The sequence below is a fragment of the Heterocephalus glaber genome, unplaced genomic scaffold (assembly GCF_053883595.1).
Source record: "Heterocephalus glaber isolate CG9 unplaced genomic scaffold, H.glaber_assembly_v1.0 deba00001497, whole genome shotgun sequence".
Classification (NCBI taxonomy): Eukaryota; Metazoa; Chordata; class Mammalia; order Rodentia; family Bathyergidae; genus Heterocephalus; species Heterocephalus glaber.
The window spans coordinates 5,924,822-5,938,797 of NW_028258320.1; the positions used below are offsets into that span (position 1 = coordinate 5,924,822).

The following is a 13,976-nucleotide window of genomic DNA, read 5'->3' on the forward strand; positions in this document are numbered from 1 at the left end:
CTGAGATGGGATTTTTTTTCCAACATTGGCTTTTGTAATTGAGGGAAAAGATACATAAACAGAAAGCTTTGAGTGAAGCATTCATTTCTCAGCTGCTCCACAGATAAAAGTTGAATACTTCCTGACAGTTGGGCTGACTGGCATGAGGGAGCTCTACACAAAAGTAATGTGGTTGGAAGTCAGGTTCACTGGACTTGGAGAGGGCCAAGCTGGTAGAGCATGTGGGTGGGAGGGTGGCCAGCAGTGAACAAAAGGGCAGTGTGAGCAGCACACCAGCCCTGCTCAGCACACTAGTGGAGTCTGTCAGTGGACAGGCATGCAAAGGTCAGTGCTGGGTGACAGCCATAGTACCTTCTTGGTTCCTTCCTCACTGCCATTTACCAGCAACTGCAGAGAAGGAAGGAAGCACTCTGCTTCTCATATAGGAAGGAGTTCTTCAGCCACAGGCTTCTTCATAGCAAGCTACAGCACAGGTATTTCTAAAAGCAGCTGATTCTGAGTGGTGGTGAATGCCACACAGGACCATGGGCCACATTTATCATGCTATTTCTTTTGTCAGAGTTAGAACTCAAAATGTCATGTTTTCTGTAACTGACAAGTGGCCAACTCAAATACAGAGTGGCTGCTTATCTGAGATGAAAAGGCCTGTTTCACTTTCTGCTTTGCTCCCTCAAAGAACTATGCCTGACAGGCAGGAGTACACAGACTGAGCACTGATCCTGTGGTGGGGACACAATGGCGAGCAGGGTAATAGATGAGTTCTTTCCCTATTCAGGGCTCGGTAACAGTTGGTCTCACCTGTCTCTAATCCCCCAGAGGACTCCAGCTCTGGAAGTGAATCTGGTCTTAAGCATAAGCACAATGTATTCAATAAAACATTTTTATTCTGTACAATATATGTGTATTTAAATATATATATACATATATATATATATATATATGCAGAGAAACCTCAATCAACAAATCCCTGAGTCCGTGGGAACCCAGGACACTAACAAAGGGAAAGGAGGAGTTTGTACTGAAAGAGTAGGAAATAGGGTAATATCTTTCCCTTTTCTCCTGGTTCCCTGCAACAGAGGGAAGGGGACAGGCACTACAAATTACTAAAATGAGGTTTATGTTGAAGAGGAAGTAGGGTGAGGATGGAAGGGTGTGGAACTGTGGGTCAGATCCCCCAGACACCAGTCTGAGAAGGTACAACTATTTGATGAGGGCCGACAAGACAACTGCAGAGGGAAGGACGAGACAGTGACATGCAGCTGGCCTTCTGTATGCCAGGCCTCAGCCCAGCAGCCCCACACCTGGGCCAGCATGACAAGTAGCACCTGTGGGGCCTGTGACAGGAGGAGCTGGGGACAGGAAATAAAGCTGAGGAACAGACCCTGGGTCTCAGCACAGCTTATGTGGGAGCACTGCTATTCAGTGTCTTTTGTTCACAGTCAGAAATGGGCAACTTACATGGCCTTGAGAAGAGGTATAGAAAAGGAAGCACTTTCAAGGGCCACCTCAGCTGTGACAATTCCTGAAGTGCAAGGATCACACTGGTAAGTCACAGCCAGTCCTGATAGTGGGGCCAAGGTGGCTATAGTTAGCTCCTTCCAGTAGGCAGGCCACAGGGTTGCCAGGGCAGACAGCAGCTGGGCACTACCCTCAATTCAGTCTTCTCCCACAGGACTGCCCTTCCTGCCTCACCAAGCCTGACACCTCTCCAGAAAGGTGGCGGGAAGCAGGCGGCAGCACCCCTCTTTCCCTAGCCTATTACACACAGCCACCATTAGGGGGCAGCTTGGCCGGAAGTCACCTTATGTATTGTAGGAACAGCAAGAGCTGCCCTGCCTGGAGGACTCAGAAGCCCATATTGGCCTGGGCTTCACCTGCTGAAATGGCTTGCACATCAGTGACATGGCCAATGCCCTTGGTGACACCTTCCCGGAACAGCAGCTTGGCGCCCACCTTCAGGTACTCCGGGTGTTTCAGGAAGTGGAAACGAACCACTGCCTTCTCGCCTGTCCGCAGCTTGTCCTGAAGCAGAGAAGTGGACACTGCTTAGGCAGTGCTTCCCATGGCATCCCTACCACCCTGACTGTCCACCCTCAGGGCCTCTGTGTGGACTGCTGCCCGTACCCCCAAGCGGGCTTCTGTCCCTCCGTGGGAACAGGGACTTCTGTGCAAGTCTGAGCTCAGGCCTCTACTTTTCTTGAGGCAGAGTTCTGACTTTCTCCTGGAGAAGTGAGGCATGGGTGGGTCCCTCTTACCTTGGCATGGATCTTTTCCACCACAGCTGTCTGACGTACGTTGCCCACGTGTACTGTCACCTGGAATCCTCGTCGGAAGGTGGTAGCATGGAACAGTAGGACTATTTCTGCCTCAAACACTAAGCAGATGGTGGGGTTCATCTCGGGGCTCACCATCACCATGCCCTAGGGAGGCACGGTCCCCAGGCAGACCTGGTGTCAGACCCTCTCTCCTGGTCTCCCCACACCCTTGAAGCTCCTGAATTATTCTTCATGACTCCCAACCCAGAGGCCTCTGAAGACAACATTCCAGACTTCTCTAGGAAGGCACCCTCACTAACCTCCCATGTCCTCTGCCTGCCAAAGCTTTGTGGTTTTAGGGTCCTGGGCATTTGGCTTGCACCACAATGATTCAGACAGCCATCTGGGCTTCTTGAGGGTTGAGTGTTTTCACACATGGGTCTGTGTAACCAGACCTTAAACTTCTAGGGTCAGGGCCTGCATTCCTTTGAGTTGTTCTGGGTAGCTCAGACAGGTGGCCCTTGTCAGTAGCCAGCTCCCAGCACTTCCCTGCCCTCTGATCCCCTCACCTTGCGAAGGAGGGCGCGGTCAAAGTCTCCGAGGGCCAACGTCGCAGCCTGCCCAGCCCGAAGCACCCGGCAGGCTGAGCGGTTGCGCTGGATGCTGCACACCCTCAGCTCCAGGAAGCAGCCATTGTCAGTGGGGCCCACCACCAGCTGGTCACCCTCGCGGCAGATCCCACTGCAACCCAGAGGGCAGGGCACAGGGTCAGCCTGGGGTCCCCTGCCTGCTTCATTAGGGTCACCCCAAGCATGCTTTCCCTTCCGGGGCTGAGTTCCTCAAGTAGGAAACAGGAGCCCTAATTCAGACACGGGTATGGGTGGCTGCCTGGCTGGCCCAGTATTCACTCTGAAGGCTGACACCAGAAGAGGCTTCAGTGACAGCGCCAGTGGGGCACCCATGGGCCTAGTAACACCCAACACCTGGTCCTTGAGGGAGCAAGTGGTCCCCTTGGGTTTCACCCTGTGCTTCAGCAGTCCTCTTCCCAGTTCCCTATGTGAGACGTGGTCAACTGAATGCACTCTAGGTTTCTTCCTGTGGCCCATGACCCACACTTCTCCCTCAGGGCCCTGGCGAGTCCTGGGAGGCAGCGGTAAGCGACCAGCTTCCAGCTCTCCCCTAGTGAAAGCCTAATCTCCAAGCAAGGATTTCTGAGGAGGGCTGTTTAGCTCCAGGGGCTCCTCCTTCGGGCCAGGACGTCTGCGTACAGGGCTACGAGAGGGCTGAGCGGGTAGCAAACAAGGCACTTCACCTGGAAAGTGTCCCTCCAACGACAGTCCCCACCTCTGGTACGGTGTAGATTTCATCCACCTGGGGCCAAGAAAACTGTCACTGTCCTGCCCAGTAGGGCTGGCAGGTCCAGCAACTCTCCTCGCCCCCGGGCCTGCTACCTGGAATTCTGTCAACTGCTGCATGAGCTCTTCTTGCTCTTTGCTGTTGGTGAGCGGGGGCAGGATGTTCAAGAAGACTTTGAGGAGGTCCAGACTCTCCCCAGACACGCTGGACAGCGTGAAGATGGGGGTGACACTGCACGGGAAGGCACAGAAGGGGCAGGGGAGGGAAGGCTGGCAGGAAATAGAGGCCAGGCCCCACATGGAGAGGGGAGCTTTTCTCAGGGAAGCCAAGGGAAACAGCAACATCTCCAGGGTCCCCAGCATCAGGAAATCTCCAGGTAGGCTTGGGATGGGGTCAAAAGCCCTTCACAGGAACTCCTGAAGTCCCAAGCTGGAAAGGCCGCAGAACTGGGTCATAGCTGGCCTGGCCCCAGAGGGGTCCCCATGCAGCCCTCCCTGTGAATCAGGGCTTCCAGGTAAGACACACTTACTTGGGTGACTGCGCGAACTGCTGAGCAGCAGTGACAGCATCATCCTCAGAGGTGACCAGCATGGGGACTTTATGGCAGCCAGGCTGCTTGAGGACCCGCTCTAGCTGGCGTACTGTCCTCTCGACTGTGGTTTTGACGCACAGGTCCACCTTGCTGACCACAATGAAGAAGGGCACTTTCAGGGCCAGCGCCAGCCCCAGATGCTCCCTCGTAGTGCCAGCTGCTCACAGAAGGAGGGCACGCAGCAAGAGAAGGGGGAGGGGAGGCATGTTGGTGTGGCTCCCAGGGCAGGGACAGGTGGTACCTCCCTTCAGCCCTGTCCCCACTGACACCTCATACCAATCCCTGTGTTGGCGCTGACGAGGAGCAGGGCACAGTCGGGGCAGTAGGAGGTGAGGCCGAAGATGGTGGTATGCAGGTACTTGTGGTGGCCAGCCAGGTCGATGAAGGTGATCATCTTGGAGCTGCTCTCACAGATCTCCTCTGCTGTCCGAGAGTCACTGTAATTCACCACCTGGCCCGGGACCCAGGGTCTCAGTGCTCTGCAAGCCCTCAACCCTTTATGCCAGGACCTAAGCCAGTCCCTGGGAGCCCTGCCTTTCAGCCCTGAGCACCACTTTCCGTTGAGCTCAGCTGACTCTCCATTTTCGTCCTAAGAGGGAAAGAGCTTGCTCTTGTTCCCTGGTGCTTCGTCTATACTCCGCCCTGGCCTCCTCAGAGTCAGCCCCACTGGGTCCCGCTGATCCCATGCACCTCTCCTTTGCTGTTAAAGCCCAGGATCTCGAAGCTGATGCTAGAGGTCCGGCCAGACTGAATCTCATGCAGGTGTCGGAAAAGGTTGAGCCGGGCCCGGCCCCGCCCGTTGTCCAGCTCCCCCTGGGTCAGGACTCCCAGCAGGGTCGACTTCCCTGAGTCCACATTCCCCAGGACGGCCACTCGGAGGTCTAGGAACTGTGGACAGATGGCAGTGGTAAGGGCTCCAGGCTCCACTTTTAGAGAAGGGTGAGAGCGAGAGATGATGTAGACACCCCAGGACCCCAACCAGGGAAGAACATGCTGCCAGGGGGACTCTTGGGGGCAGGGAGGCCACGTGCTCACCTGCTGGTTGTCGGGGACCTTCCGCACCAGCACCTCAGTGATCTTCCGGGGTGTGTCACTATCATAGTCTACTTCTCGCTCCCGGAGGACAGTGATGTCCGCCCCAACCCTATCACAGCAAGGCCACAGTTGCTGTATCTCACAGGGACTCCCCCCATTCCAGCCTAGCCCTGGACCTTCCTGTACCTCCCATTCACCAAGTTCCCTCCAATCTGTCCTTCATCCCCAGCTCCTCCAAGGCACAGTAAGTAACAAACAAGAAAATGTATCTTTAATCAAGGGGCAGAAAGGCCAGGTCCAGGGAGGAGCTGTACTTGGCCCCTAACCCTAGGGACAGAGCAGCAGGAAATCCCCACTCAGCCCACAGGCCCTGGTGATGGGTCCCCTGAGTTAGGTAGGAAAGAGGGAGCGTACTTCTCTGCCATCCGGTGCAGGGTCTTGAGGGAGGCCCGCATCTCCTCCTCAGCCAGCCCCACCAGCAGCCCATTGTCCTCCACCCCAATCTGGTAGACAGCCTCACCACGTCCCTCCTGGAGCCGCCACTTCATCTGGGTCACCAGGTGCTCAAAGCGGTACTGGGATGGGTTCACCAGCTTCAGCTTAAGGATGGTAGGGAATCATGGAAGGCAAAGTCAGAGGTGTCTCATATGCACATGGTCTCCACCTATCTTTCCCCAAGGACCAGGGCTTTCCCTGTCCCCCAAATATTGACTCCTCTGTTATTCCCCAGCCTAAGACTCACTTTATATTCGATGTTTCCATCTTCCGCCTGAAAAGAAACAGGGCGTAATTACCACAGCGTCAGACCAATCCCCACTTCCCTGCAGGTCCCACTGGTCCCAGGCAGAGACAGCAGGGCCCAGGCCACTGGCTTAGGCCAGTGCCAGGAAGGTCGGGGCAGATAACCCCTTACGCACCCTTCAGGTGGCCTGTCTGAGGAGGCAGATAAAAGGACACAGTGAGTCCCCCACTTAAGCCAGGAAAGGAACCCCAATCTCCCCTTTCCTTAAAGCTGCTCTTCCCAGATGTCTATGTCTCCTCAGTGCCAGGCTGTTGAGGTCTTTTTGCTACCGATTGGGAAAACACCATTTCCTTTTTGCCCACTCCCTGAAGCTGATGTCAAGTATAAGAGGCTACAAGAGGTTTTGGACCAGGGCCAAGAGGTAAGATCAGTACTGGTCACCTCAAGCTCGAGGCAAGGGGGCCCCAGGGAGAAAGGAGCAGAACTCCAAAGTTGGGGCCAATAAGCAGAGCACAGTGGCAAACACCTGTGATCCTAGTATTCAGGAGGCTGAATCAGGAGGATAGCTATGAGTTCAAGGCCAGCCTGAACTACACAGTGAAACCCTGTCTTAAACCAAAACCAAAACCAAAAATACAAAACAAGTTGGGACTGAGGTGAACAAAAGAAATTCAGAAAATGTAATGAAAGTGACAGGTTCCATAAACCAGACTCATGATGGCTTTTCCTGCTTGTTCCCTAATTCTCACACCTCAGGGTGAAATCCTGAACCCACCCTACAATCTTCTCTCCCACCTCTGGGTTGTAGCACAGCACAGAGCATCCTTTGGCTTGAGCTTTCCCCTCTCAGGTGCAAAAGGTTGGGGGTTTGCCTGTTCTGCCATCTGCATTTCTGTACCCCTCCTCCCTGGCTATTTTTTTGTTTCCTCTCCCCCTCCTGCATTCATTCTGTTCCTCTTGGCCCTGTACAGATCTTTCTCCAACAAAGACCTTTCTAAATGAACCCTCGTATCATTCTGCTGGGGGTGGAGGGTCAGAAAGGTTAATCCCTGAAATGTGTCCAAGGATGACAGGCTAAGTCAATGGTTCTCCAAGCTTAGCATCAGGTCAGCAGCATTAGCATCATACGCAGATTGGTAAGAAACGTAGATTTTCAGGCCATCCCCTGCCTAATAGAAATTCTAGGAGTGGGGCCTGCAATCCGGGTGACAGGTACGTGCTAAAGTTTGACTGGTTAAGTGCTTCCCCTGGATCCTATCTCCAGAGGGAGGAACAAAGTAGCAGTTGCTCTTTGCTTTAAGGACAGATGGAGCAGTAGGCTGTTCTCTGTCCCCTCCCCTCCGGGACAAGCAAAGGGCAGAGGACCAGCCTAACTGTCGCTGGTTTTATGTGGACGGTGAACTAAGGGCAGGGAAAGAACATGCTGCTCTCTTCCTGGTACTCCTCTCTTCCTGGGACCAAGTTTGGAGAAAGTCGTGGTTCCCCTGCCGGCCTCCCCTGGCGCAGCACCTGTAGGGGGTGCCCCATTCCACCCACTCTTCCCGAGGGGGTGGTACCCCTCTCCCCACTTCTGGGTGATCGTTGTAAGAAGGGAATCTCGCTCCCTCCCAGAGGTCCTAGCACCCAGGCGAGGTCCAGTCCCTGCGCCTTCTCCCCGGTGTCCGGTACCGGAAGGACGGTTCCCCCAAGCCCCTCTCCCCAGGGTCCTGGTCCTGGAAGAGGGATCGGCGCTCTCCGTCCCTCCTCCCGAGGATCCCGGGTCGGGAAGGTGCAGTTCCTTGTCGCTCCGACTCTTCGAAGGCTCACCTCTGGGGGGAGGTACGGGGGGTTGTTAGCTTTGCCGCTTCGATTCCTTCCATTCTTCTTCTTCCCCTTCGGGCCCCCGCAGCCGCTACCGCCGCCGGCCCCCCGCGCCTTGAGGGTTCCGCCCATGGCCGGGCCCCCTCCGGGCCGGCAGCAGCCGCCGAACAGCTCCGACACCCGCGATTCCATCCGTCGCGGCCGCCGACCCCCCACCCGACCCCTCCCCCCTGCCACCGCCCGCCGCCCCTACAGCTTTCGCCGCGTCGGCCGGCCCAGAGGAGTGGGGTGGTGGCCACGCCCCCTCCCGCCCCGCCGGCGGCGGGGCACCACGGGACCTGGAGTCCTCGGGCCTCGCTTGGACGAGCGCGCCTCCGACCTACATTTCCCAGGAAGCATCGCGGCGCAGACCGTCGGCGCTGCGAGGCGGGGCAGGAGCGGGCTCCTCAAAGGGGCCAAGGGGAGCTATAGTTCGGCTTCTCGTCCCCGCTCGCATTCTCTAGGGCCTGGGCCTGGGCCTGGGCCTGGGCCCCAGGGAGGCCCCCGCAGCCTGCGGCTAGAGACGGTCTCCCGCGCCGAGGGTTTACATCAGAATCAACCTTTGAGGGCGCCCCTGGGTCTGGCCCCTTAGCCCCGGATCCCGGACAACAGGTTTTGGGCCTGGGGAGCTGCAATATTCAGGGCAACTGGTCCCTCCTGTTGTCCAGCTCCACCTCTGCCTCAGTTTCTCCCCCGATGGCCGGCATGTTCTTGGGGTGAGTCAGGGGGAGCGCCAGGGCGGAGGCAGATGGTTGTTAGCCTAATTACAGCTGTTACTGTGGAGATGATTATGCCACCCTTATACGGTAGTCACGGGTTTATTACCAGGCTGGCACCGTCCGGGTCTGGTTTTAGCCGCCCCAGGCACCGCAGTGGCCGGGACACGAGGCTCGAACCCATAAACCAGCCAGCTGCCAGAGTGCTGAGAGGATGCCTGCAGCAAGTGTCTCTCCCCTCCCCTTTGTTTTGAAGCTAGACCAATCGGAGAGAACTGAGTTTGGTTTCAAACCGGCCAGGGCTGTAGGAAGGACCAGTCCCCTATTTGGGGCGGGGCTGGGTCTCGGGTTACATCAACCTTCTCGAGGGCGGGGAAGTGGGCCGGGAATAGAAACTTGGCCAAGGGCCCCAGAAAACTGTTGACTTTTTAACTTTCTTGCCAAGCTATCTCTCCTGCTCTTCATGGCTCTTGCCGTCAGCATACAGTAAGTAAACACGATCAGCGACACAAACCAGTGTACAAGACACTAGAAAGGTAGGGTGGTAAAGCAGAATTGCTGGGAGTCAGGACGCCAGAGTTTAATTTCCAGCCCCATGGCTATCTCGTGACTCACCATCCACAGTGAGTCCACTTCCCTCTTTTCACAAACAACAAGGTGTTCATACATAGCCAAGAACTAAAGCAGCTTTTGCTTCCAGATCTCTTCCAGAAGCAGCAACAGTGCCTTACCTCTGGTGATCCCTGCAAGTGGTCCAACCTGGTGGTGTCCATGGCCTCTTCCTAGGTCCACATGCAGGCAGGCAGGTCTACTGTTGGCACAGTGGCTGTCCACCTGGCATGACTCCTGCAGCGGTGAGAGAAAAGGACCAGTCTGCAAAGGGCCTTCCAGGTCTAGCCAGTGTTGTGGGTCTTCAGTGGTCGAAACTACACATGACTTATCTCTTCAGTATCCTGTGTGGTTGAGGAAAAGGTTATTTTGCAGAGCTCAACCCCAAACAACATTATAGGGCCACCTGAAAAACTGCTAAGAGGCTAAGACTATGGAATTCAGCAGGAGACCTCAAAAAGGATGGGGATTGGAAGGGAGAGATAAGACCACACCCCAGTATTATTATCTCTACCACCACCTCTGAGCCCTCTTGATAATCCAAGCTTGCTGCACTTTACTAGTAACCCTGTCCTTTCATCTACTTGGATCTTTCAACAACCAAATCCAACACACACAATTTCACTTCATCCATCCCAGTCCCCTCTCTTGCTGAGTGAACTTTTTGTTTGTTTGTGACAGAGTCTTGCTATGTAGTCCAGGCCAGCCTTGAACTCACTATGTAGTCTAGCCTGGCCTTGAATTTGTGGCAATCCTCCTGCCTCAGTCTTCCGAGTGCTGGAATCACAGGTGTGTGATTCCACCCATGCCTGGCTTGAACTTCTTTTAAGAGATGTCATGGATGACCATTCTGACAGCCCATGCTTGAACAATGTCACCTACCACCAACAGAAGTGAAGGTTGGCAGAGGAGTAGGCTGAACAGGAATGTCTGTCCAGGAGGAGACCAGAATCCTGAGGAATGGAAGGTGGTGTTGTGATTAGCTTCCTGGAGGTGTTGCTTATAAGGTACCTATGAAGTGGTTGGCTCTGGGCTATGTATACATCATGGATACACACAAGTCACATGCAAACATTTTTCCTGGCTTGTAATTAGTCATGTATTAGTTATTATAGTACCTTTGCATACATTTGAAACTCAGGTTTAGCAGTGTTTCCCTTTATGTTTTCTTGGTTTTGTGTCACTCTTAAGCCAGCCCGACTCCTAGATTATAAATTCTTTTCCAGTATTTCTTCTAGGAGTTTTTCCCCTCAGAGATCAAACCCAGAGCCTTAGTACAAGCTAACCACTAAGTCTACCATGGGGCTGTGCCTTCAGCCCCTCTTCTAGGGGGTGAGGTTTATTTTTGTTTAGATCCTTAATCCATTTGGAATTTATCTTTTTGTCGTGTGTGTGTGTGTGTGTGTGTGTGTGTGTAGGTGTGTAGTGAATTTGTTTTTGGTTGTTTTTTTTGGTACCGGGGATCGAATGCGGGTCCTTGCGCTTGCGCAGCAGGTGTTGAAACCACTGAGCTAAATCCCCAGCCCTTGTGTGTGTAGTGAATTTGAATTTTCTCCCATAAATAGAGTTGTCTTGTATTATTTGCTTTGAAAAGTCATCATCATCATGTACTAAGACCTACATAGATCTACTTCTGGACTTTTCTGTTTTGTTTATCTTTAAGCCAATACTGATGTAGGGGAACTAATATAACTCCCAACTTGCTAGATGTCAGATATGCCAGGTTCATGTTCCCCCAAATTGAAGAATGAATTCTAAAGGAATAGCAGAGATTAAGAGTAAGAAAAATCTATTGAGAAAGGGCTGGAGATTTAGCTCAGTGGCACCACACCTGCCTCAACAGTGTAAGGTCCTGAGTTCAATCTCTGGTACCAAAAAAAATAATTTTATTGAGAGAGATAGTTCCTGAGAGACAGAAGGGGACCCAAAAGTGGGTTACCATGGACCCTACTTCACAGAGGAAGTTTTTTTTTTTTTGGTACCGGGGATCAAATTCAGGACCTTGCGCTTGGGAGGCAGGGTGCCAGAACCACTGAGCTAAAATTACTCCAGCCATAGAGGAAGTTTTATAGAGCAAAAATCACAAGGTGGGTACAACGTGGGTCAAACTGTGATCAACCAATAAGATTACAAGTTTAATTGCTTAGGTAATATTGATCCAATGGGGAAGCAGATCATGTAGCAAGTATACTTGGAAAGAACAAGGACCTTTTTAGAAAGAGATGGATCAGGAGTTCCTGGTCATCCACCAGAGTGACTGATGCCTATCTAGACTTTACTGGACCCTGTGATACCAGTTATAGTATAATCTTTAATTTATTGCTTATCCCTTGGGGAGGCATGTAGGCCTGGTCATGTCTTTATCTTGAGGCCCAGACTTCAACAAATGTGCCTCCAGCCACAGTTGTAATGTGTTCTCATCTTCTGCATTGACTCCCTTGAGGGCTTAGCCCTGTCTGACTGCCTATAATATTTCTACCTAAGTCAGTTATCTGTGATAATGCCACAGTGTTTTTTGGGGGGTTTTTTTGGTACCAGGGATCGAACTGGGGACCTTGCGCTTTCGAGGCAGGTGGCGGAACCACTGAGCTAAATCCCCAGCCCTGCCACAGTGTTTTTTGCTTTTGTTTCTTTATTTTTTTCAGTACAAGAGATTGGACCTAGGGGCTGACACTGAGTTATAGTCCTAGTCTTTTTTTTGGGGGGGGATACTGGGGAGTCCCAGTCTTATTTATTTATTTATTTATTTTTGAGACAGTGTCTTGCTATGTAGCCTAGGCTGGCCTTGAACTCATGACAGTCCTCTTGCCTCAGCATCCCAAGTGCTGAGATTACAGACATGTACCACCACACCTGGATTACTTTTTATTTTTCTGACTGGGTCTTGTTAAATTTTCTAGGCTGTGTTGGAACTTGCAATCCTTCTGCCTCAGCCTCTCAAGTAGCTGGTATTACAGGCCTGCACCACCATGCCCAGCTGTGTTTTGTTTTATCTTTGCTTGCAGCAATGGTGACCAAACACAGAACCTGGGGTATGCTAGGCAAGTGCTCTACCACTGAGCTAGATCCCTAGTCCAATACCACAGTATTTCAGTCATTGTACTTTTGTAGTACTGTGTGTTTTGATCTCTCATCTCTACTTCCGGAAACACATCCTCTTCTTTGCTCCCATGTCTTCCCAGATTTTTCTGTGTCTCTGCTCATCTCATAAACATTGCTGTCTTCAGGATCTCAGCCAATTCTTATTCTATATACCCTCCCTGGGTGAGTTTATCCACTGTCATCCTGAAGGCTCTCAAATACATATCTCTATTCCAAATGTGTTGCTAAATATATCTTTCACTGTCTAATGGGGACATCAAACTCAACCTGTGAAAAACTGAACTCATCTGTTCTCCTTACTCGTTGTGCAATACACCTACTCTTCTTAGCTGGGCTGATGGCACACGCCTGTAATCCCAGCACCCTGGGAGGCTGAGGCAGAAGGATCCAAAGTTCAAGCCCAGCCTGCAACTAGACCTTGACTCAAAATAAAGAGAAGGCTGGAGATGTAGCTCTGTTTGAGGTCCAAGTTCAATCCTGAGTACTATAAGAACAAATAAGTGTTTCCTTCATTCATGGAATAGCACAACTAGGCATACACTTGCTGAAGCTAGAAACTTGCTTGTCTTTGCAGTCTTTCTGTCCCTTCTCCTCAGACCCACCACTGAGTCATGCTCACTGGATTTTAAATACTGTATCTCTAGGGTCCACCCAATTCTCTCCAGCCACTACGACTACCCTAATTCACCATAAAGACTACCCTAGGGCCAGGGATTTAGCCCAGTGGTTCCGTTGCCTGCCTTGCAAGTGCAAGGACCCCAGTTCGATCCCCGGTACCAAAAAATAAAAATAAATAAATAAAGACTACCCTCTTTCACCATACTGGGTAACTGCTGTTACTACCTGTAATATCCCTCTCTTTCTTTGAGATTGAATCCAGGGGCTGGCATGTGCTAGGCAAGTGCTCAGCCACTGAGTTACATCCCCAACCCTTTTACAAATGTTTTACCCCCAGTGTCTTTGCTAGGGTGCCCAGGTCAGTCTCGACCTTGCCATCCTCATGCGCCCGCCTCTGAAGTAGATGAGATTACAGGTGGCACCACTGTGCCAGGCCCTGACTCCTCTCTTATCCTCCCTGCAATTCAAACTTTGCACCACAGCCAGTGTAGAGATTAAATATTTATTATATGTGCTGCCGAAGCAAGCACAAGAGATCACATTTGTAATATGTAAATGTAACCACGTCACTCTGCTACTTTAAAAAAAGCTTCCCAGCTGGGGGTACAGAGCATGCCTGTAATCCCAGCACCCTGAGAGGCTGAGGCAGGAGGATTAAAATTCAAGCCCAGCCTGGGAAATTTAGTGAAATCTCGACTCAAAACATAAAAAAGGGCTGAGGATGCAGCTTTGTGTAAAAGCCCTGGACTCAATCCCAGGAGCTGGTGTGTGTGTGTGTGGGGGGGAGGGGTCCCCATTTCCTTTCAGGAATTGACACTGATAAGGTCTTGGCACGATGTGGCTCGTTTGTCCACTACAGCGTCACTCTTTCCTTTTCTTTTTGGGGTTACTGGGGAGCAAACTCAGGACCTTGCGCTTGGGAGCCAGGCACATTGCCACTGAGCCAAATCCCCCGCTCACCGTCATTCTATATTAGGAACTTTTTTCAGTCTTTGACAGAGGATGCTCTTGTCTCTCAAGGTCTCCAAGGACACCAAGTCCTCCTCTTTACCTTGCTAACTTACTAATTTACAGGTCACACGGCTTCTTCCCATATTTGTGAGACCTCCCTT

At 52.2% G+C, this 13,976-nt stretch overlaps 1 protein-coding gene across 2 annotated transcripts; it reads right to left on the reverse strand.

The window, feature by feature from the left end:
• Positions 1–866: 866 nt before the first annotated feature.
• Gtpbp2 (GTP binding protein 2) lies at positions 867–8,013 on the reverse strand. 2 transcript variants are annotated; one of them, XM_004846480.4, is made up of 12 exons: positions 7,787–8,012; positions 5,981–6,007; positions 5,653–5,837; positions 5,239–5,347; positions 4,894–5,091; positions 4,480–4,654; positions 4,141–4,360; positions 3,707–3,842; positions 3,568–3,626; positions 2,825–2,996; positions 2,256–2,420; positions 867–2,022 (listed from the first exon to the last, which is right to left on the reverse strand). In XM_004846480.4, exons 1-12 carry the CDS (start codon positions 7,970–7,972, stop codon positions 1,846–1,848), a joined length of 1,809 nt encoding a protein of 602 aa, XP_004846537.1. In that variant the 5' UTR covers positions 7,973–8,012; the 3' UTR covers positions 867–1,845. The 2 variants fall into 2 exon arrangements, 1 of the variants encoding a protein (XP_004846537.1); XR_002395653.2 differs by having other exon boundaries at positions 1,835–2,022; positions 2,256–2,374; positions 7,787–8,013.
• Positions 8,014–13,976: the final 5,963 nt, after the last annotated feature.